This window comes from Falco rusticolus, chromosome 3 (assembly GCF_015220075.1).
Source record: "Falco rusticolus isolate bFalRus1 chromosome 3, bFalRus1.pri, whole genome shotgun sequence".
NCBI lineage: Eukaryota > Metazoa > Chordata > Aves > Falconiformes > Falconidae > Falco > Falco rusticolus.
This window is the reverse complement of record NC_051189.1, coordinates 37818484-37844354: the sequence shown is the minus strand read 5'-3', so window position 1 is coordinate 37844354 and position 25871 is coordinate 37818484. Positions and strand designations below refer to the sequence as shown.

Sequence of the window (25871 nt, the reverse complement as noted above, 5' to 3'; positions counted from 1 at the left end):
GTAACAAATCATTGCTATGACTAGTCTGCCCAAAACTAGAATTATTAAAAAGATAATTTGCCTTGGAACCTAAAATTGAAAATTTTAAAGTGAACTGCAACTATAAACTAGCTGCATTTTTGCATTTTAGTCTCACAAATGCTAAAGCATGAAATCACTTGACAAACAAACCATTGAATAAGCAATAACTACCCTTCCAAAAAGTCTCTTAGGAAAAACTTCATAACCTCCTTAAGAAGCATCTTTTATTTGTAAACTTGATTTTCATAAGAATGATACATCCCAGATAACAATTGTAATAATATTCTCAAATAAGGACATTCATTGGATTTTATTTAGGAAATACACTTCTTTCACCTTTAACATCTTCTCTTCATTACTTTGTCCAGATCATCCTTGCCTATCACATTCCAGGCTTATGCAAAAATAAAGAAATATTCCCAGGTAATGCAGAAACCAGGTATCACCCCTGTAATTTCTTTTACAGGATGCTCAAACTCCTGATTTTCAGTCTTCCATAACATTAAGACCTCTCAAAGTATATAGAATAGATGGAGTGGTGGTGGTTTGTGGAAGCAAGAAGTCAGCATTTGCTTACTGTTTTCATCTAAATGCTTCCAAAATCACACCTTATTAAAACTGGTAATTCTCATTCAAACAAAGATATGAAAAGTTTTCTAGTATATTTATTAATATAGCCTGTTCCAGTTATGGCTTCATTTTTTTCATTTCTGATACAATGAAAACATTCACATAGCACACAAAGACACAACAGAGCACAAATAAAATGTTAATACAGGGCTGTAACTCCAAGACTGGAAGTTCTGGTCCTTTAGCTTTCTTAAATTCTAGGCATTTACCATTTTCACTGATGCATATATGACTGCTCAGAAGTACATTCTCATGGTAGCTGAACACTAAAACCCTTTTGTTTAGAAAAAATGACTGAAGAGATTAACATTCCAAAATTACTGCAGGAAGCATAACTAGATGTCCTTTGTTACAGCAGTTTTAACCTGAAGATATAATGCTTATGAGGGCAAATTATTAACGCAATTAGTATGTAAAATTAATTATCCTTTGATTAGTCTGCAAAATATGTTTTTTCTTTAATATCTTCAAAAAAGACTTTTCTGCAGTTTATATAGCACAAGACATCACAAAACAGAATTACAACACAAAAAAAAAGTGTATTTTTGATTTTACATTGCTGTAAGGAAGCTGCTGAGTACTGATTTTGAAGTCTTAAAAAGCTAACCTCATAGCAAGGAGCTTTTCAATACGCAAGTTGAAACCTTGGTCTCATCAATCTGAGTTGTGACTACAACAGAGTGAAGGTTTCACCATATGGTAGATTAAAGCAAAGAAACAAACAAAAACCCCCAATCTATACCTGACAGAAGGAACCAGTTTCTTCCCAAACCTTCTATTTCTGTGAAAGGCATGGTACCTGCTTAGTTGCATGGAAAAATAAAAGAAGCAATCCCACACATTAGGATCTAGGATCTTAGGGTAATGCAAACTGTTTATACACATCATAAGACGTAGACTTTACAAACTTGGTCAGTGATATGAGCTACAAACCTAACACACTGACGAAGAGGTACTACAATAGTAGGCCAATGCTTTGGTATAATAAGCCATCATAAGTATCAGAAGTTAAATTCCAGAAGAAAACCAGGGAAGCCAAATGCAATATAGCACTGCCAGCAGAAGACAGCTATACAATAGAGGTACAAAACTTCTAGAAACAGGTTTTGTACTGATACTGTAACAGGGATGAAAACCAGAGTATACATTTTACTAGGATTTCATCTGCATGAAGCTGGAAGAGACAAACCAACTCTGGGAAATGCATACAGCAGGACAGAGAGTGGAATGAACAAGAAGGTGGTAACATTCTTTAAATATTCAGGAAAAAAAACATTTCTAAATAGGAAATAACTCCCACATAAGAAAAACATCACAGCTATCAGAGTCCAATATAGAAAACCCATGCTCCTGTGACACAATACTGCACTGTGACTTCAGAAGGAATGAAGACACCACAGGAAATCTGCTATGATTACAAACCATGAACAATGGATTCTGAATGTGTACAAATCTTAATAAAGATAGTTAAAGGGACAGGTAACAGAAATGCTGATGATCCTTTCTGGGACATTAGCCCACCCCAAAGTCAGGGTTGCCAATACATTTCTTTGGGAAGAGCTTTTAAGTGATGTGGAGGGACAATTCATACAGAATCACTGCAGGACCAGCAAGTAACTCCAGGATCATCTCCAACAAACTCGCCACTATCGATGCTTCTAATGAAGACAGATTTGTACCTGCTGGTTCAAATTGCAATGGTTACAGAAATTTGGCAGGCTGCTGATATACACGCTTGATGGCAAATAATATATTGTAGCACGGTATCTGGAAGCAGTTGCTCTGAAGTCTCTGTTGACTCACAGAACAGTAGCAGAATTAATGAAGTTCTGGGCTGCCCAAAGATACTTACAAACCCACTAACTATATTTAATTGCATCAGATGAAAGTGCTGTGTGTCACTCTAAAGATCAAACCCTAGAATTTAAGATCTTCAAACAAATAGGCTCGTGGGTTGTTTTAATCAGATACTCAAGAATGTAATAAACCATTTCATAAAAGTAGATCAAAGATATTGGGTCAGTTGTTACATACTATTTTTGGGACTGACTACTGATGATAGCCAATCAAGAACACAGCCACCATAAAGTGATTTACTTAGTTTAACCGTACACATTTTTGAGAATTCAAGAGCCAAAAAAGGACGCAATGTTTTTTGTGTTAATGAGACCTTTCTGGGTAAGACTTCCTGTTAAAAAAAGGACTGTAATTTTTTAAAACTTATAAATCTTATAAATTTATATCTTTTATATATATCTTAGATAAATCTTATAAAATCAGGTCAGAGAATAAATGGATGAAGTGTTAAACCAGGGAATAAGAAAAACATTACAAAGCCAACAGAGAAACCAAATAGTAACAGTCAAGAACAGGAAGAGTTACCTATTTTAATAAGTTTACATGCCCATAACTGTGTGTGATCTTTTTTCTGTGTGGTAGTGACTTCTTAGAGAGGTTTGGTAGCCACCTTGACCACACCAAAAACAGAAGAGTGGCAAGTCCCAAAGTAAGCATCTTGTGAGTAAACAATTTTCTCCAGTGTCTCTGACTCAGAATAATGTGGGTTACCTTGGGTAGCTGCCACATTCCAATGGATGATGGATTGCATCCCTCAGCTTTATAGGTAAGAAGTGGGAGGTGGTCATATATACACCACTGAAGATCACAAACATAGCTAACTGAGAAAATGAGTTCAGTCATCTCATGAAGTTCTAGAAGGTGCTCTGTATTTGCACAGGAAGTGGAGTACCTACCTGCCTACCAAATGGATCACTTAAAGCTTATGGTCTATCGATAAGAAAGCAATTCTGACTTAGAGAAAGTATGGTCTGTTATGGTAGCTGAATATGATGAAAACTATTATTAATCTGCTGAGATAATTAATCTTATACCTTTCCTTTTCACAGTAGAACACCACACTGGGATTCAAATTTAAAGTATTCAAAATTAAAATTATTCCTTAGGCTTGACAAGGATGCCCCTCCCACTAAACCTATCTACTAGCTAGCTAAGTTGGTAATGGCAGAAGCTTTTACAAGCTTGAGAAAATCCACAAAATGAGTAAAAGCTTACTGGGCATCTTCTCTATCTTTGAGGGAGTATATAACATGCAGTTAAGAAGTGGCAGGCTGACAGACTCTAGATCTAAGGAGGAATGACTTCACAACACAGGGGTAGCAAACTGCGATCAAGTAGTCTGACAGAGTAAAAGAGCTGGTGAACTCCTTTCTTTTCTTCAGAGAGGCAAGTTGGCACAGTTACTCAGTAAAAAAATAAGACTAGTAAAGACGTATGTTACAACAAATTACAGAGTCTCCAAAACTATCTTTTAAGCTGTTTTACAATAATTTCTGAATTTCTCCATTAATCTTGTCAACATAATATTTCACGTACAGTATAAAGCCAAATCAAGCTCGTATCAGGCATGCAATTCTGTCATTTCAATTTTATATTTCAGTGGCTGAAGACTGTGTACCTCTGAGCCACATTTAGGACATGTAAAATACATATCAAATAAATAGTTACTTTTAATACAGTAGTAACAAAAAACATGTGAACAGCCTATGGTATGAGGCATGGTAGGCCATTCCCCACATAGTGAACATTCCTTGCAGTGAGCTGCTAATGTGTTTTCACTATTGGAAACACCTGCAATAGGCAAACAGCATGAAGAAATTTTAAGTTTTAGTTTCTGTACGTTAATAAGTGGTAGCAGATATATCAAAAATTCAGCAAAGCCATGCCATAAAAGTTCCCTGTTCATGTATTCAAATCCTACCTGACGAATACTTTGTGGCTTGCAAAAAACTGACCTAATTCCTAGAATGCGTTCTGTAAGCGTTGCGAATGTTCCTTTCTGAAGAAAAATCAGAAAATTTAGAAGTCCACAAAGTTTAAGAAGTCCAGCTCCAAAGTTAATGTAACTCTTAATTTTGCAGAATGATTGCAGTTGTCGATTGCTAAATAAATCATAACATCTTTCTTCCAACCATCTTCCGCCAACAGTGAAAATAAGATACCATAACTTCTGGTGTTTGCTCAGAGGCTGGTATTTCTCTGTCTGAGATAAGTTATTCTTGTACTGAATATTCAGAATAGCCTGTCCCACAGTGGCATTCTTAGAGTAGATAGTGAATCTCCATAATATAAGCCATAAAAATGCTTTAAGTTCTGGTTCAAAATGAGCCAACACTCCTGGTTTAAATCCATGAAAACAGCTGCTAAACTGGGACCACACTAGTTGTTCCAGAGCTTTGTTTAGTTCAAGAGCATCAAGTTGACTTATTCTTAGCACAGGATTCACACTCTTTTCACTTCCAGTGCTGGAGGCCATTTCTTCACGAAACCCCCACTTTCTAGGAATAAACAAATAAACACAAACAGATTTTAGCATAATGAAACATTTCCTATTTTTATTCTTACTAAAGATAACAAAGTTCTAATATACCAGTAGTAAACAAGAAATAACAAAAAAGCTTCTTCAGAATGCTGTATTAATATGCTCAAGTCCTTTCAGGAAGCTTTACATTAACAGTGTAAAATTGCATCTCAAAAGAAGTTATATTGGACTATTTCTCACAAATGGTAATATTTGTATTTTATTCTAGAGAAATGTTTGACACCTTCCAGATATTTAGAAAACTCCACAGATTTAATATTTTGTTGAATAAATAAATAAATAAATAATTGCTGGGTATAACTGTAATGTTCAATTGGAACTTAACATAGAAGATCAAACTATCTTGTAAAACTATATAGTGTTTTATGGAGAAATAGGGAAAATTAACATACTGACTAAGATCTAGGAGAGAACAGTGGGGTGGATAGAAAATATTGCCACATGAATACCTCAGTAGCTGCAGCTGAAAGTAAAATCTCTGAAATACTAACAAAGTTAAGATTACACACAAAAATATATGAATGAAAATTAAGGTGGGAATGATAAACTTGCTAAATAAAGGCAGTGATTTGTTTAGAGAAGAATCACTACATGAGATTCAAGAAATATTCAGTATTCAGACATAAATTATCATACGGTACATCACTGAAGCCTGCACATATTTTCTAGAGTTTTTTGACAGGTGTGGGATTGTGTTACTTGTCGTGTAACAAATTTCCTGGCAAGATGATTAATGTATTCTAGCCACTTCAACAAATGTATACTCTTGTTGTTCAAGCATTACAGAGAAAGATATTTTTTTGTTTAAATTGCTTAGTTTAAATGTTATTGTATATGGAATTCTGTGACTAAAAAAAAATATGCAATAAATCACAAGAGCAAAATACAGATGATGCCTCAGTAATGCAAAATTGTGGGGTAACTGATTTTTGGTTCCTTTCATTCACATAAAAAAACCCCAAAGTGATATAGGAGAAGTGGTATATTTCAGGTAATATGCAACACATTTAACTTTCTAAACCAGATTCTTTGCATAACTGACAAGCAAGGGTCAACAGCCTTCTAGAGAAAGTACAGAAGAAAGTGCTTCAAATCCTTAAGGAAGGCCTACTATAACACAAGACTGCTTTGAATAAAAGATGCTGTACAGGATCCTGTATAGGAATGGTTGCTAACGATGCTAAGAATACCAAAGAAAAAAAAAAAAAAAAAGAAAAAAAGAAATCCTTCAAACCAGTAACTGTTTGCTGACACAGAGTGCACCACAAGTTTTAAATCCCAGTATAAAACATTATTTGCATCATTCCTATTGCTTTCTACACCTGTAATTGGTCACGTCTGTAAGGAAAATAATCATGCAAAGCCAACAGGAAATACAATTTTGTCCTTAATGTAACCTGTACAATAGTAGTTTCCAATTAACTAAGACTGGCTACATGGGTAAGTCATACAATAGCTCCACTCAGTTTCTTTACACTTCTTGTTAGCAAGCCAAATTTCGATGAAGGTAGTATATGGCCATCTCCTGTGGGCAAACAGCTATGGAGTTCATTTCATTAACCTGCACTGGCCTGACAAACCACTATACAAGGGTATACAAGCCAGTATATCCAGGTCTGTCCCTCTCACACTTCTGCCTTTTTTGTAGCATGTACCAAAGCAGAGGAAGTGAGGTTATCCAGTATCTTCCCAATAACCTACCTCCTCCACTTTGTGATCAAAGGGTTAGTTCAAGCCATACTGGATCTTGACTTCAAAAACTCCGGCTCCAATGAATATCTGCTCTCCTAACCCTCATCTTCTCATCCCACTCCCATTTTAGGAACCACAGCCTCTGATAAGTGTCTGCTCTGGAACCTGCCACTCTGGTTTAGTGCTACTCACTCGTAACCCCTAAAAGTCTAGTGTCTTCACTTCTGGTAACACCTCAGTCCCTTCTACTCATTTCACTCTGTTCTACTCATTTCAGTTACCCTCCTGCTAGTGTTCTATACAATTCCCAAGACACAAAACTCCCTTTTAAAATGTTAAACTTGTTTGAAAGAGACATTAAACAGCTTTCTTGATCCATCTACCAAGACTATTTTCCAACATCTGTTCAACCATCTTTTCCAGCTGTCTTCCACTGTCCCAGGAGCTATGAGAAACTGCTGTTGTAGATTTCTCATAAATAAGGTATGCTAAATCTGTGCAGATTTCCACCCCCCAGTGTAGCCAAACAATCTAAAAAAAAAACCTCAGCAAGTCACAAATAGGTCATCAGGAACCTTCTTAAGTTCAAGGAAAAGGTAAAACACACAGGATTATGATGGATCATGAAATACGCAAGAAAACCCATGGATCACTGTAGGCTGGGAGCTGACTGCACAGCTGCTTTGCAAAAAAGGACTTGGGGATTCTGGTAGTCAGCAAGCCGAACACAAGTCACAAGTGCATCCTTGTATCAATAATACTGGAGTGCCTTAGCATGTGTATAGCTAGCAGACTAGAAGGATGTGCTTATTCCCCTCTATTTGGCATTGGTAAGTCTACACCTGTGATACTAAGTCCAGTTTTGCTTCTTTATCAATATTACAAAAAAGGTCTACAAACTGGAAAAGAGTCCAGCCAGTAACATCATCGGGGAGCCCCAACACCTGATATATAAGGAGAGCCTGAAGGAACTCATATTGTTCAACTCAAAGATAAGGCAGCGAAGCAGTGATCTAATAGTAATCTTCTACTACCTAAAGGTTGCAGAGAAGATTAAGTCAAACATTTTTGTGAAATGCAGTGAAAGAAAGAGGGACAACTGGTTTTAAGTTGCTACATGAGAAATTCTAATTGGAGATAAGGAGACTGGAACAGTTTGTCTACCGGGACTGCAAAATCTCCAGCTCTGGAAATTCTTAAAACTTGACCAATGTTCTAAGTTACCTGTTCTAACATTGAATTTACCCTCAGTTTTCACAGCAGGATGGCCTAGATGTCATAAAGCTCTTCCCTGAAATTTGGAGCTTGATCTTCTCAAGAATTGGTGCATCTCTTGTAGAAACTAATTGATTTGTGACAATACATTTTTTTTTTCATGTCCATGATCCTTTATAGAATTTTATTTAAAGGAAATAACTTCCGTGAACCTGTGAGAATGTGTTAGAACTTTGTATACAGAAAATGGGAACTGCTTTTGAACCAAGTCCAAGCACTGTTTGTTAAACTACTGAAATTCTGTAAAATCGAACAAGTCCCCTTTTTAAAAGAATTAGAATCAACACCATATATACTCTTTAACTGTGACATTTAATGTCTCTTTCTGAATTATCAACTAGCAGATTGATTCTACTTTGAAGTCACTTTTATACAAACTATATGGAAAAGGAAGAGTATCAGGCAAAAACTAACAAAGATGTTATGCTTATAACATTCCTACGTAAGGAAAGCTTCCTTTTTGAAGAACAATTAGGTAAGCATTCTCAATTTAAGCAATAAAACTGGGCATTGTTCTGAAGTTCTTTGTTGCCAAAACCACTGAAAGTTTGCCATAGGCTATGGCTGTTAACGAGTCCCTACAAGTTATTTACTTAAAAGCTTATATCCATATAACTTTGACTTCAATGTGTAAGCACATTTCAGTGTGCTTACTGCTACATACAGGCCGAAGCATTCTGCCACACACTCTGCTTACTTCCAAACTGGTTTAAGATTTTACTGCACATACAGGGTAGATACTTCCCACATTAAAAAGTAAAGCAGAGATCTGTATTTTCCTATGAAGGATGTCTGCAAACGTCCTAACGATGTGGGTAACAAACTGAGTGAAGATGCCTAAATTCTAGTCTCTCTCTACTTCGCTATAGTAGGAATTTTTCATTATATTCTTGATCTATGCTGTTCATTTTTTCAAGTTATAATAAACAAATGATAATAAATTTTTACCTTTTAAAAATACTTCCTCTATACAGAATCCTTTCAGAAATCTGTTAGATTTTTCAGTTCATACTGTTTTCAAAAATAGCGGTCCTAGAGCAGTAATAAATGAAAACTATCCTGGTTTAAAACCAGATAATGCCTCTAAGTGTCAGACATTTAACTTGTACTTTTTTAGTGTTATTTTTGTATTCCATATTCTGCTGAGCTATACAGACTATAAAGAGAATGCTGGTTTTCCATCATATTTCTGTATTAAAATCTGTTTGTCATGTCCTTAATGTTTTAACTTCCTTATGTTGTCTACTCTATTTTTAAAAAAAAGTTAAAGGAAATGTACACTCAGTAATGAAAGAGACAAATATCAATGCTCAGTTTAGGATGCCATCAGGCTTAGCTTATATGATCAGAACAGAACAGTCAAAAATCAGGTGAAGATACATAATAAGGTCTATGTGTGATTAACTTGTTACATAAATACACTTTAAAACAAAACACCAGAGACTACCACTTGAAAGGTTCTACCTTGATTTTATACCATCACAGATATCACATAGAAAAAAAATAAAAATTTGTCTCCCAGAAAAAAACCCTCACATAGCTTCTTTTTAAAATAACCTATAGTTGTGGTTTGTGGGGTTTTTTGGTTTTGGTTTTTTTTTTTCTTAAACTAAACAATTGAACAACCCCACTTGTACAGTACACTGTGCAACAAAACCAACAATAAAATAATTATTGTATATCACCAGGGAAAGAGGAGTTTCTTCTGGTACATGTTAGTGCTGTTATTGAGCATCATACAAATTATGAATGAATATATTTTATTTGGAAACATGTTATTGACAGAAATATATCAATAGTAATATGAGTATTGTCAACAGACTGTCAATATTAATGTAATTATGATTAAGGGGATAACATGGATTTTAGCTATAATACCAAGTAACATCTCCTGCAGAGCTGCTATCAATATAAGCATTATTATTGACCTGTACTGGGACTATCAGTATGAGATGTATTACCATCAGGCATATTTGTCAATGCATTCTACCCACAAAAATTCTACATTTAAATTTACAGGTCTGTAAACTTTGCCTGAAGAAATATATAAATCCAAATAACCTCTAGGGTACCATTTTTTCCACAGGGCAATTCCACTGTGGATGAGTAATCAAGGGGTTTCTACTGTCTCTGTGCTACTGCAATTGCATTTCCTGCTTTTCTAGCCTAATCATTAGAAGACAGACATATATCATATGTGGAAGCTTGAAAATATTTTGAAGTATGAAAAGTCAAAACACTTTTGGGAAGCCAAATAAAAATATATTTTTAAGTAGAAAATGAACTTGGCTCCTTACTGCTCCAAGTTAAAATTGTATTTAGGATGCAGGAATTAGCACACCCATGCACTTCATGAAGTTCATGATTTAACTCTTTAGATAATCTCTTCTGTGCTGTCAAAACACGTAGTCTGAGACTGTACTTATGCAGAGATGGAATGGACAGGAGACTATGCAATCCTAACTCAGTATGAATTCAGACTCAAGAATACGTTGGCAGATGTTTAACTACCAAGAAAGCTGATTCCACACTTTGTCTAGGTAGTCTGCTCCAGTGTTTTATCACCCTAATAATTATAAAGGACCTTTTTCTCATATTCAGTCTAAAGCATCCCTACTACAAAGTAAGATGGTTTTCCTTCCACAGAATACAGTAACCTCAATGGAGAAGAATTTTCAGTTTGTCTGCATCTTCTTGAGAGGAAAAAGCAGTCAGGCATGTGAGGGGACCAACTACATGATTTGCCAAATTAGATAACATCCTCTTTCCTACAACATACCTGGTATGATCCTCCAGAAACATACACCTTTACTTTTTTCAGCAGCATAGTATTTACCTCAAGGTCCACTACATCTTCAAATCTTTTTCTGCCATTTTTCTGTCTGAATTATTATTTCCTGGTTTGTACTAAGGCATTTGATCTTTTCCTCTTAAATGCAGTGCTTTATGCTAGCCTATATTGCTTTTAATCTTGTTGATTTCAGAGATTCTCTTCAAATTCATCAGGAGTTATTCTGGATTCAGATCTTATGTTCAAAACAAATTATAAAAACCCAAAACTTTCAACCCCTCTCCAGTAAGTGTGTGTTCTCTTCGATCATCCAATTCATTAATGCCTTTTCATCTTGACAGGGTACTATAGATAATTATTCTGTAAAGGCAATTTTTCAACTTGATGCTGATAATATTAGCGTCTAATGGAGATAGTATTGATACCATGTTTCTCTAGCTTGCTTATGTAAGGAAAAAGACTTTATTAAAATAAAGCTGTATTGGGCTTGAAGTTTTCTTCTTACTTACTAAGCTTGTCATCCTTTCTGAGGAGAAACAGACTGAGGTTTCATATGAACACGTCATGTCAAACCATACTGGCTCTTTTACAATCTCTCTTCTACACATTTTTAGATACAAGTTAATTGCTAAAATATTTACTCCCAAATCTTTATTCGGAATTGAAACCAACAGCTTCAATAATTCTCTTAACAGAAGAGTAAAGAGACACAAAACCACACACACAAATCCATTTTGCTGGCCGTTTTCATCCTCTAGGACATTAAATAAATAAATAAATTAAAAAATCAGTAGTACTTAATTCCTCAATCATTCTAGGATGAATTTTATTAGGATTTGCCACTTGAGCACATCTATATTAAGATTCCTTAGGCTATTCTTTCTGTGAATTGGTTCCACTCTTATTTCCTAAGATTAATTTTATAAAAGTAGCTGGTCACAATATATCTCTTTATAAAAGAACCAGTCTCTGAAAACCTGTTACTTGTTCTCCTTTCTTATTTAATAACAGATCTAGGTAATGGACCTATCCCTTTGTGCCTCCTCTTAGATTTTTGGATCTTTTCTTGTGCTTTGTAAATTGAAACTTGTTTTACTCTTTAGATTCACTGATGTTATTCTAACATTCCTATACTATTCCTTTACATTCATCGCTAATCATGTTGCATTATTTTTGCCTGGACAATTCTTTTGATTTCCAGGCCACTGAAGAATTCCTGATATATCAAGTCTCTTTAACATTCATTATAATTATTATAAACTATCTCAACATAAAGAAACAACAGGACATACATTAAACATAACCATTTTTTAGCCTTTTCAGACTAGATTCTGCCAAGTTGCAGCATGCAGATCTATGACACTGGCAGGGGAAAGTAGTATGTGGTGGGCATGCTAAGAATTGTACCCTCTCTGTAGAAAATATCACTAACGCACAGTTTCTTGTTTCTTCAGGCGCCTACAGTACATTCGGTATTGCGCATTCAGTGTTGCCATACTGGATGTGGAGCAATAGCATTTGCAAGCCATACCTGTGGCTCTACTATCCCTCCTTTTATGTTCACAGAGTTAGGGTATCAACAGATAGCAATGAAAACAATTTTTCTGCCAACCACAAGACTGTTGAGATTTTTTTGTTTGTTTGTTTAAAATCAGGTAGGTTTTTTCGTAGTTTGTTTTTGTTTTGTCTTTTTTTTTTCTGTTGTTGTGGGGTTTTTTTTGTGAAAAAGTATTTCATTTAACTGTTCTTTTCAGTTACTCTCAATAGCAGAGTACATTTTAGATGCCAATTTGCAATCAATAAACTAAGTGATAAGAAATCAAATTGTATGTAAAGGAAAATTTTAAAATTAACTGGATACACCAATTCTCCTAATAGAACACAGAATCTGGACCCCTTCTGCTCAAAGCCTCATGTCTTACCATTAATTCTCATCTTTCTTGCTCATCAAGTGTAAAGAGAAATATCCTCAGATCAAAGTCTAATTGGGAGCCCCAACTGTGCTGTCTCTTAATCACTGTAAAATTAACTTATCACTACTATATCATTACCCCAAATAACCTTACAAAAGATTGATTTTGTATTACTGTCTGGATTTCTGTATACTTCAGCTAAATACCTACCATTCTGTAAAGAATATAAACTGATTCTTTAATCATTTGGACTAACTACTAACATGAATTGAAAAACCAGTAATACACTGCAATCACAGAAAACATTATTTATTTAATTCTGGAAGGCAGGACTACTTCTCAAAATAGACAAAATAAAGGAAAAACAAATCAATCCTATAGATGAAATTAGGATTTTTCACTAAGGAGGCTGTGTGAGAAACTAGTGACAAATTCAGAATTTTAAATGCTAGTTACATTTAATGTCCAAAGACCAAGTCCAAGACACATCCAAATCACATGTTGCTTTTCCAACTTTAAGTCAGTAAACTTGGATATCATAAAATGGGATACAATGAATAGCTGGAGACAGCAAGAAAACATAACAATAGCTCATTGACTTTTCTTCCAGAAAATTATTTTCTTCCTGCCAGAGTCAAAATATTAGGACTTCAAGTTATAGAACCAAAACAAGCTCTGAAGAGCCAGAATTGATAAAACAGTAATGAAGAGCAGTTGGAAAGTGCTGCACTGTACATCAGTCATTTCTGTTAGTATTTGATGGAAACTGAAAACCCCGCATCAGTGTAATGCATTGCCTTGATAAATGCTAGCAACCAAGACATGATTGGCTACCATTAAGGATACTCTGAATGCTAAGAGCTTCCACTGACTTCAAAAAAAATAAAATTGTAATCAGTAAGCACTCTCAGAAGACAGATTATTAGATGCAAACAAGTAGATCTGATAGTATAGGTAATATTTTAAATATTAGTTACATAGTAATTAGTCTAAAATCTCTTATGTTAATTTTAAGGCTACAAAAGCTCAAAGCACATTTGTATTCCCTGTAACATAAAAGCCATAGATAGCATCACCCTACCAACCTTTTGGATATGGTCCTAATTTTCATTTATTGGAATAAATAGGAAGGTAAGCATGTAACAAGTAGTATGTTCTATCACCATTATTCTTTATCCCATCCTCTTCTTCCCCCATACTTATTTCCTCTTTTTTTTTTTTGTCATCCCTCTCCTTAGTACATCAAATTGCAAATTCACCTCTAAAGGGATGTGTCAATTCTGCTTGTAAATTCCCAGTCTGCTGTACTACATGAAATCTCACTGTAGTTCCTTTTAATTAAATCACTGACAGGAGAACCCAAAAGCTTAACAAAAATCAAGCTTCACTGTAACTTGAGGCTTTCCAAAAAACATGGTTTAAAACCCCCATTGAACACTAAGATGAAGAGCCAAAATATATGCTAAATACAGAGTATCGACTCTTTCTTAGGAACCAGGTAATGGGAATTATCTTACATTTACTGTTGCTGAATTAACATGGTGGAGCACTTGGTTGGAGAAGCTTAACAGAGTTGCAGCTGTGATGGTTAACTAGGAAGGAATTGCCCCTTTCAACGAAGGGGCAACACCTCTGATTAAACCAGTATCAGGAGGTATAAGAACATGGGAAAGATAAGGATCCCTTGTGTTAAAAATGAAGATCTCAGCTGCTGATGACCATATCAGCAGATGACAGGGAAACCCTTGCATTTGAAGAGATTTTGGTAATGATAAGGATATAAGGTTCTGGTCTAAGGATCGATAACTGAAAGTTCTATTGCATTACATGTGTAAAAGTGGAAAGGATCTAAGGCTTAGTAGGTGTTCCATTCCTTGTGTATGCACATGAAACATCACATGGTGGTGAAAGTATACAGCTCCATTTCAGAATGGTTCAGAGACAGAACACTAATGCATGGTTGTGAGCACACCGTGGGCAGTTATAGCTTTAACTCTTAATTTGCTGGTTACTTTTACTCACCTGAAAAGTTGGCTTTATGCCTCATGACAGACATGCTATGTGTTTTTTCACTGTTGTAAGGGTGCCATAGGGTCACACAGCCTTATTTGTCAAGCACAGCATCAATGCCAATTTCATGCATCCTTTTCATGCCCGCCTTTACTTTTTCTTTAAGGCAGTTTCAAATGGAAGAAAGGTATCTAACAAATTCCCACTTCACAGCTCTGTGTTTCTGTTCTGCTCCTACCTGTCTGATCCATATGAATGGATCGCCAGATAGGTATGGAGATGCCAAGATGAAGATTGAGAAGATATGCAGAAGGGATTCAGAAGCAATGCCTGTTCTGTATACTCTGACACAATTTACCACAGATGACAGAACCCTGAAATTTTACATTATACACCCTAAGCTCATCAGTTGTGAAACAGTCAGTGCCCAGATTTTATTCCAGCTTCCTTCATTTTTACATACATATGCATACCAACTGCACAGTCATGAATATGCAGCAATATGCAAGTATAACAATGCTGATCCATGTACTACACTGCAGGAACATAATGTCCTTTAACCTTTTATTAGAAGTACTTATTAGATGAGAAAGGTAAAATCTGTCCTAAATGCACAGCTAACTCATAATTAACCTCTGTCCACATCTCTACTGTGGAAAGGAGAACGGTATGTAAAAACAATGCTGTTACAAACTAGATATATTTGCGATATGTTAAAGCCAAGAAGGCCCTGCATCAATAAAAAGACAAGCCAGTTCACTGTCGGTTTTAAGTTTTGGCTTTGTATCACATGGCATAACTCACAAATAATGGGATCTAATTATAATCAACAACCCTTAACTGGTGGAAGGATAAAGAAGAGTACCTGACACATGTCTCATTCTTTATGCTTGTGTTCTATAGAAACATAAGCTGATGTAATTTCTGACAGCTACAGTCACTCCTGTCTTCCTTGACCTGTGTTGCCACATTTTCTTACAGACTAGCACCAACACTCAATTGATCCTCTACTGAATTGTTCTTGCATGTTAAACTGGAAGAAAATAAACCTGTTTAAATTTTTCTGCAGCTTAGGTTCAAAACAGGTCAGCACAGCACCAGGTAAGGCACGTGCAGTACCAGTATGAAGAGCATCAGGGGCAGGAAAAACAGGTAGTCATGAAAGTGGCTGCCTTTGAATCTCAGTATCATACTCTTATACACATCACCGGTCCATAGCAAGACAGAAACCCAAGCCTTTCATGTAACTAGAACTGCTTTCATGGTCTTCAAACCCAACATGATGAATGTGCAAGGATAACACCACAACACCATAAATAAAACAATGCAATTTTTCTGTCTTTCAAAAATGAAAAGAAAAAAAAGAATTATTTGTACAAGTCTGCTGTAGGACTTATGCAGATTCGCAGATGAGAGGCTACTCTGTCTCAGTAACACTATGTGATCCCTCCCCACTCTTACCTTTGCTGTGATTGTACTTTAAAATGTTTGGCATACACAGTGACTAATAAGGATGCTGGGAAAAATAGATATGCTCAGTGTCCCCAACAGTTTTATTACTTGGTAATTATGGTAACTTTAAGCACATGAGGGAAGACTGATATGCTTTCACCACATTTTCTTCAATCCTAGAACTTCATTAGCATTTTAGAATCCACTGGCACAATTGCACATACATATTACAAGTAACAGTTTAGAAGAGGGATAATAATTTCCTTACTAGGCAGCCTGAGCTGTACACTGTGACAGCTTCTACAGTCCCTCTGCAATTCCAAGTTGAATTCCCCTTCATGATTTAGTTGTGCCCCACAGTGTCATGGCCCTATATTAATTTCCTTTCCAGGAGACGTTTCTTTCTCCTTGCCAGGCCCCTCCTGTGGTGTCTTCTGTCAGCTCCTCTACTTATTATTTTGTAATTTATTTTTAAAGTTTCCTTAGAATTAAAATTTGGATAATTTCCTTTCTTTTCTAACCCCATTGCCAATATTAGCAAAAACAGAGATGGTGGAGATAAGCAGTGGCAGAGACAGGATTTTTAGAGAGGTTGTTCCCGGACAGCTACTGATACAAGCACAATGAATATTAGGAGTGATTCAACTTACTTCTAAAGGCCAAACAAACTCCACAGGTCCTCTCTTGCAGGGAAAGGAGGAAGTGCCCAGGTCCAGTCAAAGCCAACCTTGGATCCAGAGTTGCCCCACTGCCATAATTCCTCTCTCTTCCCATATCATGTATTTGTCCTTTCTTTCCTCCATCTCAAAGGTTTTTTTTATGTCTCTTAATTTGTGCCCCTTCTTCCTCTGAAAAAATCTGCATTTAGTTTCCCTTTGAAAATAATCTGAAACTTCCAAATTTATTGCATTCTACCTCCAAACAAAACAGAACAAAACAAAAACCCCCACACAAACCCCATCAATCTACCACCATCTCAGAGAGGCACATTACAAATAGCATCCCTTCTGTTCTCCTTCTCATGAAAATTTTTACAAAGCTTAGATATGAACTGACAATGCTTGTAGATATAGGTCATATGCATGGCTGCAGGAACCACTTAGCTCAACTGAGAAGCTGCAGGACAAAGCACCTGCTACTTTCTCTGTCCATGTACAACACAATCTGACTCATGAGCCTGCAGCTTTTTAGAGGAACACGGGGGGGGGGGGGGGGGTTATTATTATTATTATTTGCTGCTTTTAACTTTACTACTTGAATAGCTGGTGTTGAGAGCACACTAGTTAAAATGAGAGTTGCAGCATTACACCCTTTCTCCTTCCCCCTTCACCGGTCTATGTGGGAAAAGTACATATTGTATTGGGTCTCAAAAGGAAAAAACAACCATATCCACCCACTCCTACCCCCCATGAAAAAAAACACAACCACCATCACAAAAACACAAGCCAGACACCGCCCCCCCCAAAACCGCAGAAGCAGCTGCCTGAAAACACCATACTGAAGGAACCTCCTGCTACAGTCCAGAAGACATAAAAAGTTGTAGGGGTTGTCATCATTAACTGCAGCAGCTGTACAGTAGAGATTGAACATGGGAATAGACTCAGTCATATGCAACAGCATCATTTAGGTTGGAAATTCAAGTTAGGTCTCTGCATGCTCTAAAAAAATTGTGTGAATTCAGATGTTGTTCCTGGAAAGCTAACATTTGCAAACCAGATTTTACTAGGGAGAAATTTACATTAGGGTATTCTAGTGAAAGACTGATTTTAATTAATGGAATTATCTTCTAACTGCACACATTACATACAAGTACAAATACATCCTTTTCATATTTGATATTATAGAGTTGTTCAGCTCAGTATTCACAAAACATACGTATAAGACTAATATATTTATAAAGAGTTAAGCATACTTATGATGCAAAGGACCAACAGACACTTTATAATATTTATAGAATGGAGTTGCTTGTGATTTAAAGAAAAATATGTCTCTTTTGAAACTTACTGGCAAAGGGGTCTGTTTTTGTCATCATTCTAAAGTAGTACAGAGCAGTTTCCCTCCCCGAATTTCCTGAAGTATGTGTGTGAAAGCCTACTGGTGGGTTGCCAAATACTGCTTGTGTATTTATCACAAGCTAAGGAAAAAAAGAAAAAGAGAAAACATCAGAGTTGACTAGTACCCCCCACTTTTAATTTTTTATACATGTGCTAACAGGTGCAAGTAGAAAGGGACAAGTGTGTTTATTGTAAGCTTATGAAGTCCAATCCCTGACCATTCAAGCAGGGCCATCTGGAGCCAGCTGCCCAGGACCATGTCCCGATAGCTTTTGAGTATCTCCAAGAACAGAGACTCCACAACCTCCCTGGGCAACCTGTGCCAGTGCTCGGTCACCCTCACAGTGAAAAACTGTTTTCTGATGTTCAGGCAGAGCTTTCTGTGTTTCAGCAGGTGCCCATCACCTGTGTTCCTGTCACTGTGCACCACTGAAAAGAGCCTGGCTCCATTCCCTCTGCACCCTCCCTCTGAGGTATTCATATACATTAAGATCCTCCTTGAGCCTTCTCTTTTCCAGGCTGAACAGTCACAGCTCTGTCAGTCTTTCCTCACAGGAATCATGCTCTAGCTTCTTAATCACCTTTGTAGCTCTTTGTTGGGCTCTCCAGTATGTCCAGTCTTCACCTATAGTAGGGATCCCAAAACTGGACATAGTACTCCAGATGTAGCCTCACCACAGCTGAGGAGTGAGAACCACCTCCCTTGATCTGTTGGCAACACTTCTAATGCAGCCCAGGATAAGGATACCGTTAGCCACCTTTGCCACAAGAGCACATTGCTGGCTCATTTTGGTGTCCCCCAGACCCCTAGGGTGTTTTCTCCAAAGTTGCTTTCCAGATGGTTGTACCCCAGCTGATACCAGGGAATGGTGCTGATCCTCTCCAGGTGCAGGACTTTGCACTTCCCCTTCTTGAACTTCATAAGGTTCCTGTCAGTCCATTTCTACAGCCTGTGGAGGTCGCTCTGGATGGTAGCGCCACCCTCTGACGTATCAGCCATTCTTCACAGTTTTGTGTCATCAGCAAACTTGCTGAAGTTGCACTCTGCCCCATCATAAAGGTCATTAATGATGATGTTAAATGGTATTGGACTTGGCACTGACCCCAGAGTACTCCACTGGTTACTAGCCTCCAACTAGACTTCCCACTGATCACCACACCCTGGGCCCAACCGTTCAGCAAGTCCTATGTTGATCTCGCTGCCTGCTCACCCAGTCATTGCAGACAGTGTTGAAAGCCTGACTGAAACAGTATGTACTGCCCTCCCCTCATCTATCAATTTCATCACAGAGTTACCAGGCTGGTCACGAATGACTTCCCCTTGGCTAATCCATGCTGACTACTCCTGGTCACTTTGTCTTTAATGTGCCTGGGAATGGTTTTCAGGATTAACTGCTCCATCACCTTCCATCACTCTCAAGGATGATGGTGAGGTTGATCAGCCTATAGTTCCCTGGATACTCCTTCTTGCCCTTTTGAAAATAGGAGTGAGATTGGCTTTCCTCCAGTCTTCAGGCCCTTCTCCCAGTTTCCATGATCAATCCGATATTACCAAGAGCATCCTGACAGTGATATAAGCCAGCTCCCTCAGCACTCATATGTGCATTCCATCAGTGCCCAGAGCCTTATATACATCCAATTTACTTAAGTATTCTCTGACTTAAACTTCTTCTACAAAGCATACGCCTGCTCTGCTCCAGACTTCCCCTTGGGTTCCACAGTTCCTGAAGGTCTTTGCTAACAGAGATGGAGAGAAAGGTCGTCAGTACCTCAGCCTCTTCCACATCCTGTCTCACCAGAAGCCCTGTCCCAATCAGCAGTGATTTTCCCTAGTCATTCTTCCACTACCGATGTATTTCCAGAAACACTCCTTGTTGCCTTTGACATCCCTCGCCAGACTTTTAAAAGCCTGCCTGGAAATGACTTTTCTAATCACTTGTCTGCATGCTCACACTGCCTCTATGTTCTTCCAAGGTTATCTGCCTCTGCTTCTGCGGACTTCCTTTTTATGTCTGAGTTTTGTGATGAGCTCCTTGTTCATCCATGCAGGACCACTGGCATTTTTGCCTGACTTCCTCCTTGCTGGGATGGATTGCTCCTGAGCTCTAAGGACATGATCTCTGAATACTAACCAGCTTTCCTGCAACCCTCCAGGGCTTTATCCCATGAGACTTTTCCATGCAGATCCCTGAGGAGGCCAGAGTCTGCTCTCCTGAAGTCCAGGGCAATGATTGTGCTTTCTAATACTTAGGCCAGGCCCTCAAAGAAAGCAGGCGCTAATATAACTAACCAACTGAATAAGAAATAGATTACATCAGTTTCTGCCAGGAACCATACTGCTTAAAAGAGACCTGAGCTAAATTTGAACAAACAAACATGCTGAATGTCTTTATTAAAAAATATTATCTGGAGAGTCTTAAAAAGACCCAAAACACCTCTCTGCACAAAAATCATTAAATATCTAAAAAGTTTTATAAGTCAGATATTAAAAATAATGCAATATATCTTATTCTTCCTTAGACTGACATTAACCCAGAATGAGCTTATTGATCATATATGAAGAACATTTCTTATTAGATACAGCACTATCTTTCAATTCAAAAGCTTGTTCATGGGTAAACAGTTTCTTACATTATAACCTCAAACTGTCAACTGATTTGTTTAGAGTTTACTACTACTTTTCTTTCAGACATCTGCTCACCTCCTCCCTCCTTTCTCTCCTCCTGCTCTCTCTGAACCTCATGGCTTTGAAATCACTTTCACATATTAAAAAAAAATAGGAAAAGGAATGACATTCCCACTCTCTCCCATTTTGAATATGTAATTAAATTATGGGTTTTCTTCTGAAAAAACATGTGCTTCATTACTATATGCGGATATACATCAATACTGAATTCAGACATCACTCTCTACCCCTTGATTATGTACATCTTGCTGAGTAATTTATTTTAAAATATATTTTTTGATATTGCTAATATATAACTGTAAACTTGTTACCCTCCTTCCTTCCCAAAGATTCTCTGGGTAGCAGTCTTCAGCAATTTTCAGAATTATTGTTTTAGAAGACTATAAAAGATTAAACACAAGAGAAGATCAAATGTCTTTCTTGAGTTGTACCACAGCATTTGATGTTACAAGAACAAATGGAGGTCCTCAGATTAGTAACAGTGTCAAAAACTATTAAAGTATAGAAATTACCTTTCCCGTTCTATTCTATGAAGGGTCTAACAAAGTCTTTATGTACTATCGATACCTGTCTGCAAGTTTTAATTGAATTTTATTTAGTCCACTACAATAACATTTGCTTCCTACATGTCCTGAATCAAAGTTAAGTATCAAAACCTTTCTGTGAGTCACTACCTTTTCTAATAAAAAAAACATTATGCCTAGAGTCATGGGGTGGGGGATTAATAAAAGAATCTAAGAGAGGACAAATACACAGAGCTCTCAAACAAAGAAAAAAACTCCCTCCCAAATCTAAACACTCTCCTTGCACAATACAGACATTCCATATATCTAGCTTAATCCCTAATAATCCACCAACATGAACTGGGGCATACCATTCCAACTACCCAACAGATTTTTAATCAGTGGGTGGATTCATAATGCATCTGAAGGCCCATTACCTGAGAAATTAAAACTTTCTAAAAAATCCAGAGGATAATATTTCATATGCTTGAACAGCTGCTGTACTAAGTTCTAAGGGTAGCTATGAAAGACTTAAGCATAGAGATACACATGTAAGTTCACCACCATTACTTTGCAGTTTTCAACATTTCTAATATAAGTAAAAAGATACTTCACCACCCATGCAGAGATGTGTAGTTTTAATTATGTACTCTATTATATCAACACTAGAAGTTTCACTAAAGCTTTAATGGAAACTGATTTTCTTCATTTGGTGAAAAGGATAATCTCAACAAATAAAAAAATCCACAAGTTTGAACCAAAGCAGGCCTAAAAGTTAAAGGCCTTACAGTAAAGGCAAAACTCTAAGTAAAGAGTTATTTCAGCTGCTTCAGTCCCAGATTAATGCAATTTTATTATGCTCTGTACTCAGTAAATGTACTCAATTCATAACCAACCATAACATTGGTGTTTAAAAAAATATAAATTTTATATATATATATATATATAAACACACACGTATAGTCACTTACAAAAATACTTGAATACCCTGTCTCTTTCAGCCTTTCCATTCAGAAGATCCTTGCAAAATGTTCATGGACAAAAGCTTCAAAGTATTCCACTTTAATTCACCGACTATCAGTAACAATATGGAGAATACTAGGCATCATGGTAAGTAAAGTGTAAATGCATAAGCTATTAAAATACTAAGATTTTTGAAAATAAAAATAATAATAATAATGCTACTTTCTGAAGAGTATGTTTGCACAGGCAGACACAAACTTCCGACAAGTTCTAGCAATAAAATAATATCCGATTTACCCAGAAGATGACAAATAATTTTCAAAACATTACTGCAGTGTATAGGATAGCAGAATATTGGGAGTATTTTTTAAAAAATTTTTTTACAGAAAACTGAAATTAGGTTGGACTAGACTACTCATGGGGTAGTACCTCATGCACAGCACTGTTTTTTCTCCACATACATCACTACAGACACAAGTGGTGAGCTACTCTCTCCAAAGAAAGGGTTCGTGGAGAATACAACTTTTTAACTTCATTAAATTATTCTTACTAGCAACTAGTGCTAGAACACTAGTGACCACAATAATTACTCCAATACTGACATGACCATCTGCTTCCTTAGTAAAGATCAGAAAAATTAAAGTGTCAAATTCCTCTAATAGTCTTGATTATGTACCCTACTGGTCTATTCCATTTAAAAAAAAGAAAAAAAGAAAAAAAAAAACGAAAAACACCTTTTCAACAAGTACATTTATACATCTTACAGGTGCGAAGTTATCCCTCTAACTCCACAGCAAGTAACTGAAATTGACAGCTACCTGCAGAATGAACAAAAAACCAACAACAAAACATACCAGAGGAGACAATTGTTACGCCCCTTGATAGTTTATTTCCTGCTCTAACTCATGTCCCAGCAACACCACTTTCACCTGTCCTCCTATTTACTTCATTAAATAAACCAGTGATGACAGACATCCATGAAGTGAAAAACAAACTGCTGATGAGTAGAAAATGAAGTATAAAGAAAAAATGTTTGTAGAAGAAAGCACTGATAAAAGATCTCCATAAAGAATATTACTAGTCTTCAAGTGAAAACTTTATCAGCAGCTGCTGCCGAGCGGCATATTAATAACAGCTCCAAGAAAGTTAGACAAGAATTCACCAGCTTCCAGTAACATCAGGCAAATGGATAAATATTCCGGAATCAGATTTTACTACAAACTGGCCATACCCATCTTTGACCATGGTGAACACCTCCCTCCCACTGACGGGTGGAGGACGATACAAAAAATATACCTTGGGACTGAAAGTAATATATAGTGCTGTGGTTTTCAGTATGGACTATATCACAGGTGGGCCTCTCCTCTGCCAAGAACATGCTGGCCATTCAGGCTGTATCTACATTAATTTTGTGGCAAATTTAACAATTTGTTACTTACACTTACAGGCTGCACAAAACTGGACTTTCAGAAAGGAAAAAGGAGCCACTGCCACCTTAGCAGGCAGCACCTACAGGAAAGCTGTCACCTATAGCAGGCAGTCATAGGAAAGACCCTTGGAGGTCTATAAATGGCTGGCTCTCTCATCTGACACGAGAGTAACAATTCAGATTAAAATACCCCTCTGCCAGAATATTATGCTCTTTCCTCTCTACAGAGCATGTTACCAGGCTCCGTCCTTTCCTCCCGTACACCCTGGGCCTAACTGGAAGCCTCGCCGTCTCTCTGCGCACCGAGGCACGCAACAGGCGACAGGCCGGGCGCGGGGCTCGGGAGGCGGAGGCGCCCGCAGCGAGCGTGAGGCGAAGCACAAGCTCTACAGACGCGGCCCGGAGACGCGGCCGGGGCTAAGGCAGGGAGGCTGCCCCGCCGGCCCGCCGCCGCCGCCGCCTGGCCAGGCTCCATGGAGGGCCGCGGCCCCGGCAGCAGCCCCCGCACGGCGGCAGCGCCGCCCGCCGCTGCTCCGCTGGCCGAGAAGGCCTGCAGCATCCCCGCCTCAACCCGCCCCGCGCCCCGACTGACCTGCGCCGCCGGTGGGCCCAGGCCGCCGGGACTCTGCAGGGGCACGGGCGCGACGGACTCTGCCTCCAGGCTCCCGGTGGAGGCCTGCACAGACCGAGCCTCCTCGGGCTGCCCTGGGGACTCTCACCCGGCTACCGCCCCTGGCCCTCGGGCACCGTCCCACCAGCAGGCCCCGCCGGGTCATAGAGCCAGCTTCTGCTTCCTAGAGCGGCTGTGGCACAGACGCGTTACCGCAGGTAAGCGCCTAGAGTGGCTTTGCAGGAAGCACTCTGGGAGATCGAGATGACGCGTAGAAGAGCTCCTGGGACGGCGTCTCTGCCGGGGAGAACTGTGGGGCTACTTGACTGGCAGACCGCAGAGCAAATCAGTGTCTCAGTTTGCGGACGAGGAGCCAATAGGAAAGGCAGGAGGCGGGGCAGCTGTTGGGCCGGGTAGGGGAGAGTGGCCTGAGGCGGGGTGCGGGTCGTTGGCGGTGGTGCTTCCCAGGCCCTGCGAGCGGTCCGGCATTTTAGTGCGAAGCGGAGCTGAGCGGCGGTTTCGCCACCTTCAGCTTAGCAAGAGCCAGCAGCAGCCGCCTCTGCTTGCCCTGGCCGCCCATGTGGCGGTGGACGAGCTCCTTGCTCGGGGTGGGGGGGTGGGGCGAGGCTGGGTAACTTGGATTCACGGGCAACTTGGAGTGCAGCCGCGGCCCCTGGGGGCCGAGAGGCTGTTGTAGCGTTCACTGACAGGATTCACAGGGCTGTGAGAGGAGAAACTGAACTGACTAGGGAGGGACTGTGACAACAGCCTATAAATACTGCAGGCAGGTGTTTCTCCAGCAGCTTTGCTCCAGCGCTGTTTGCTGCGGGGTTGATGGGTTGGTCACTGGCGTTAGTGACAGCCAAGGTCTCCCTCGTGGGTCCAAAAGTATTCTGGATTACTCGGAAGGTATTGCTTGAACGTATTACACACTTGAGGAAATCTGCATTGGGAAGTTGGTTGTTATGGTTCTAGAAAGCAAATGAAAGAAAACTCTTTTAAAATATGACTATATGAACTGGTTGAGAGGAATTTACAGTTATTAAACATAAAAGACACTCAAATAATGATTTATTTATTTATTTCCAGACAGTAACTCTATTTAGTTTTGGCATATTTGTGAATACAGATTCACAGGTAATATTAAGGGTCTCAGTTCTTCAGATACCTTGCTGAGGTTGTCTGTGCTAAGGAGTCTGTGGGGGGATTCCATGGGCACATATTGATGGATCCTATACCCTTGTTTCCTAGCTTGCAGGCAAGAAATGAGGCAGCGCTCTGGACTACTTGTGTCAGAAAACAGGATGCGGCCCTTTATGAATATTATGATCTTGAAATAATAGTTTCATTGAATATTTACATGTCGTTTTTCACAGTGGTAAAGCATCTTTAAAAAAGATGCCCGACTGTTAACAGTGAGTAATTCCTCTTTTAGAAGAACTG

The 25871-nt window shown here is 38.4% G+C and overlaps 1 protein-coding gene across 2 annotated transcripts; it reads right to left on the bottom strand.

The window, feature by feature from the left end:
- Window positions 1–228: 228 nt before the first annotated feature.
- PEX2 (peroxisomal biogenesis factor 2) lies at window positions 229–24756 on the bottom strand. Of its 2 annotated transcripts, none has more exons than XM_037380599.1 (2): window positions 24411–24756; window positions 229–5006 (listed from the first exon to the last, which is right to left on the bottom strand). In XM_037380599.1, exon 2 carries the CDS (start codon window positions 4982–4984, stop codon window positions 4070–4072), a length of 915 nt encoding a protein of 304 aa, XP_037236496.1. In that variant the 5' UTR covers window positions 4985–5006; window positions 24411–24756; the 3' UTR covers window positions 229–4069. The 2 variants fall into 2 exon arrangements, with proteins under 2 accessions (XP_037236496.1, XP_037236497.1); XM_037380600.1 differs by lacking the exon at window positions 24411–24756 and adding an exon at window positions 16834–17363.
- Window positions 24757–25871: the final 1115 nt, after the last annotated feature.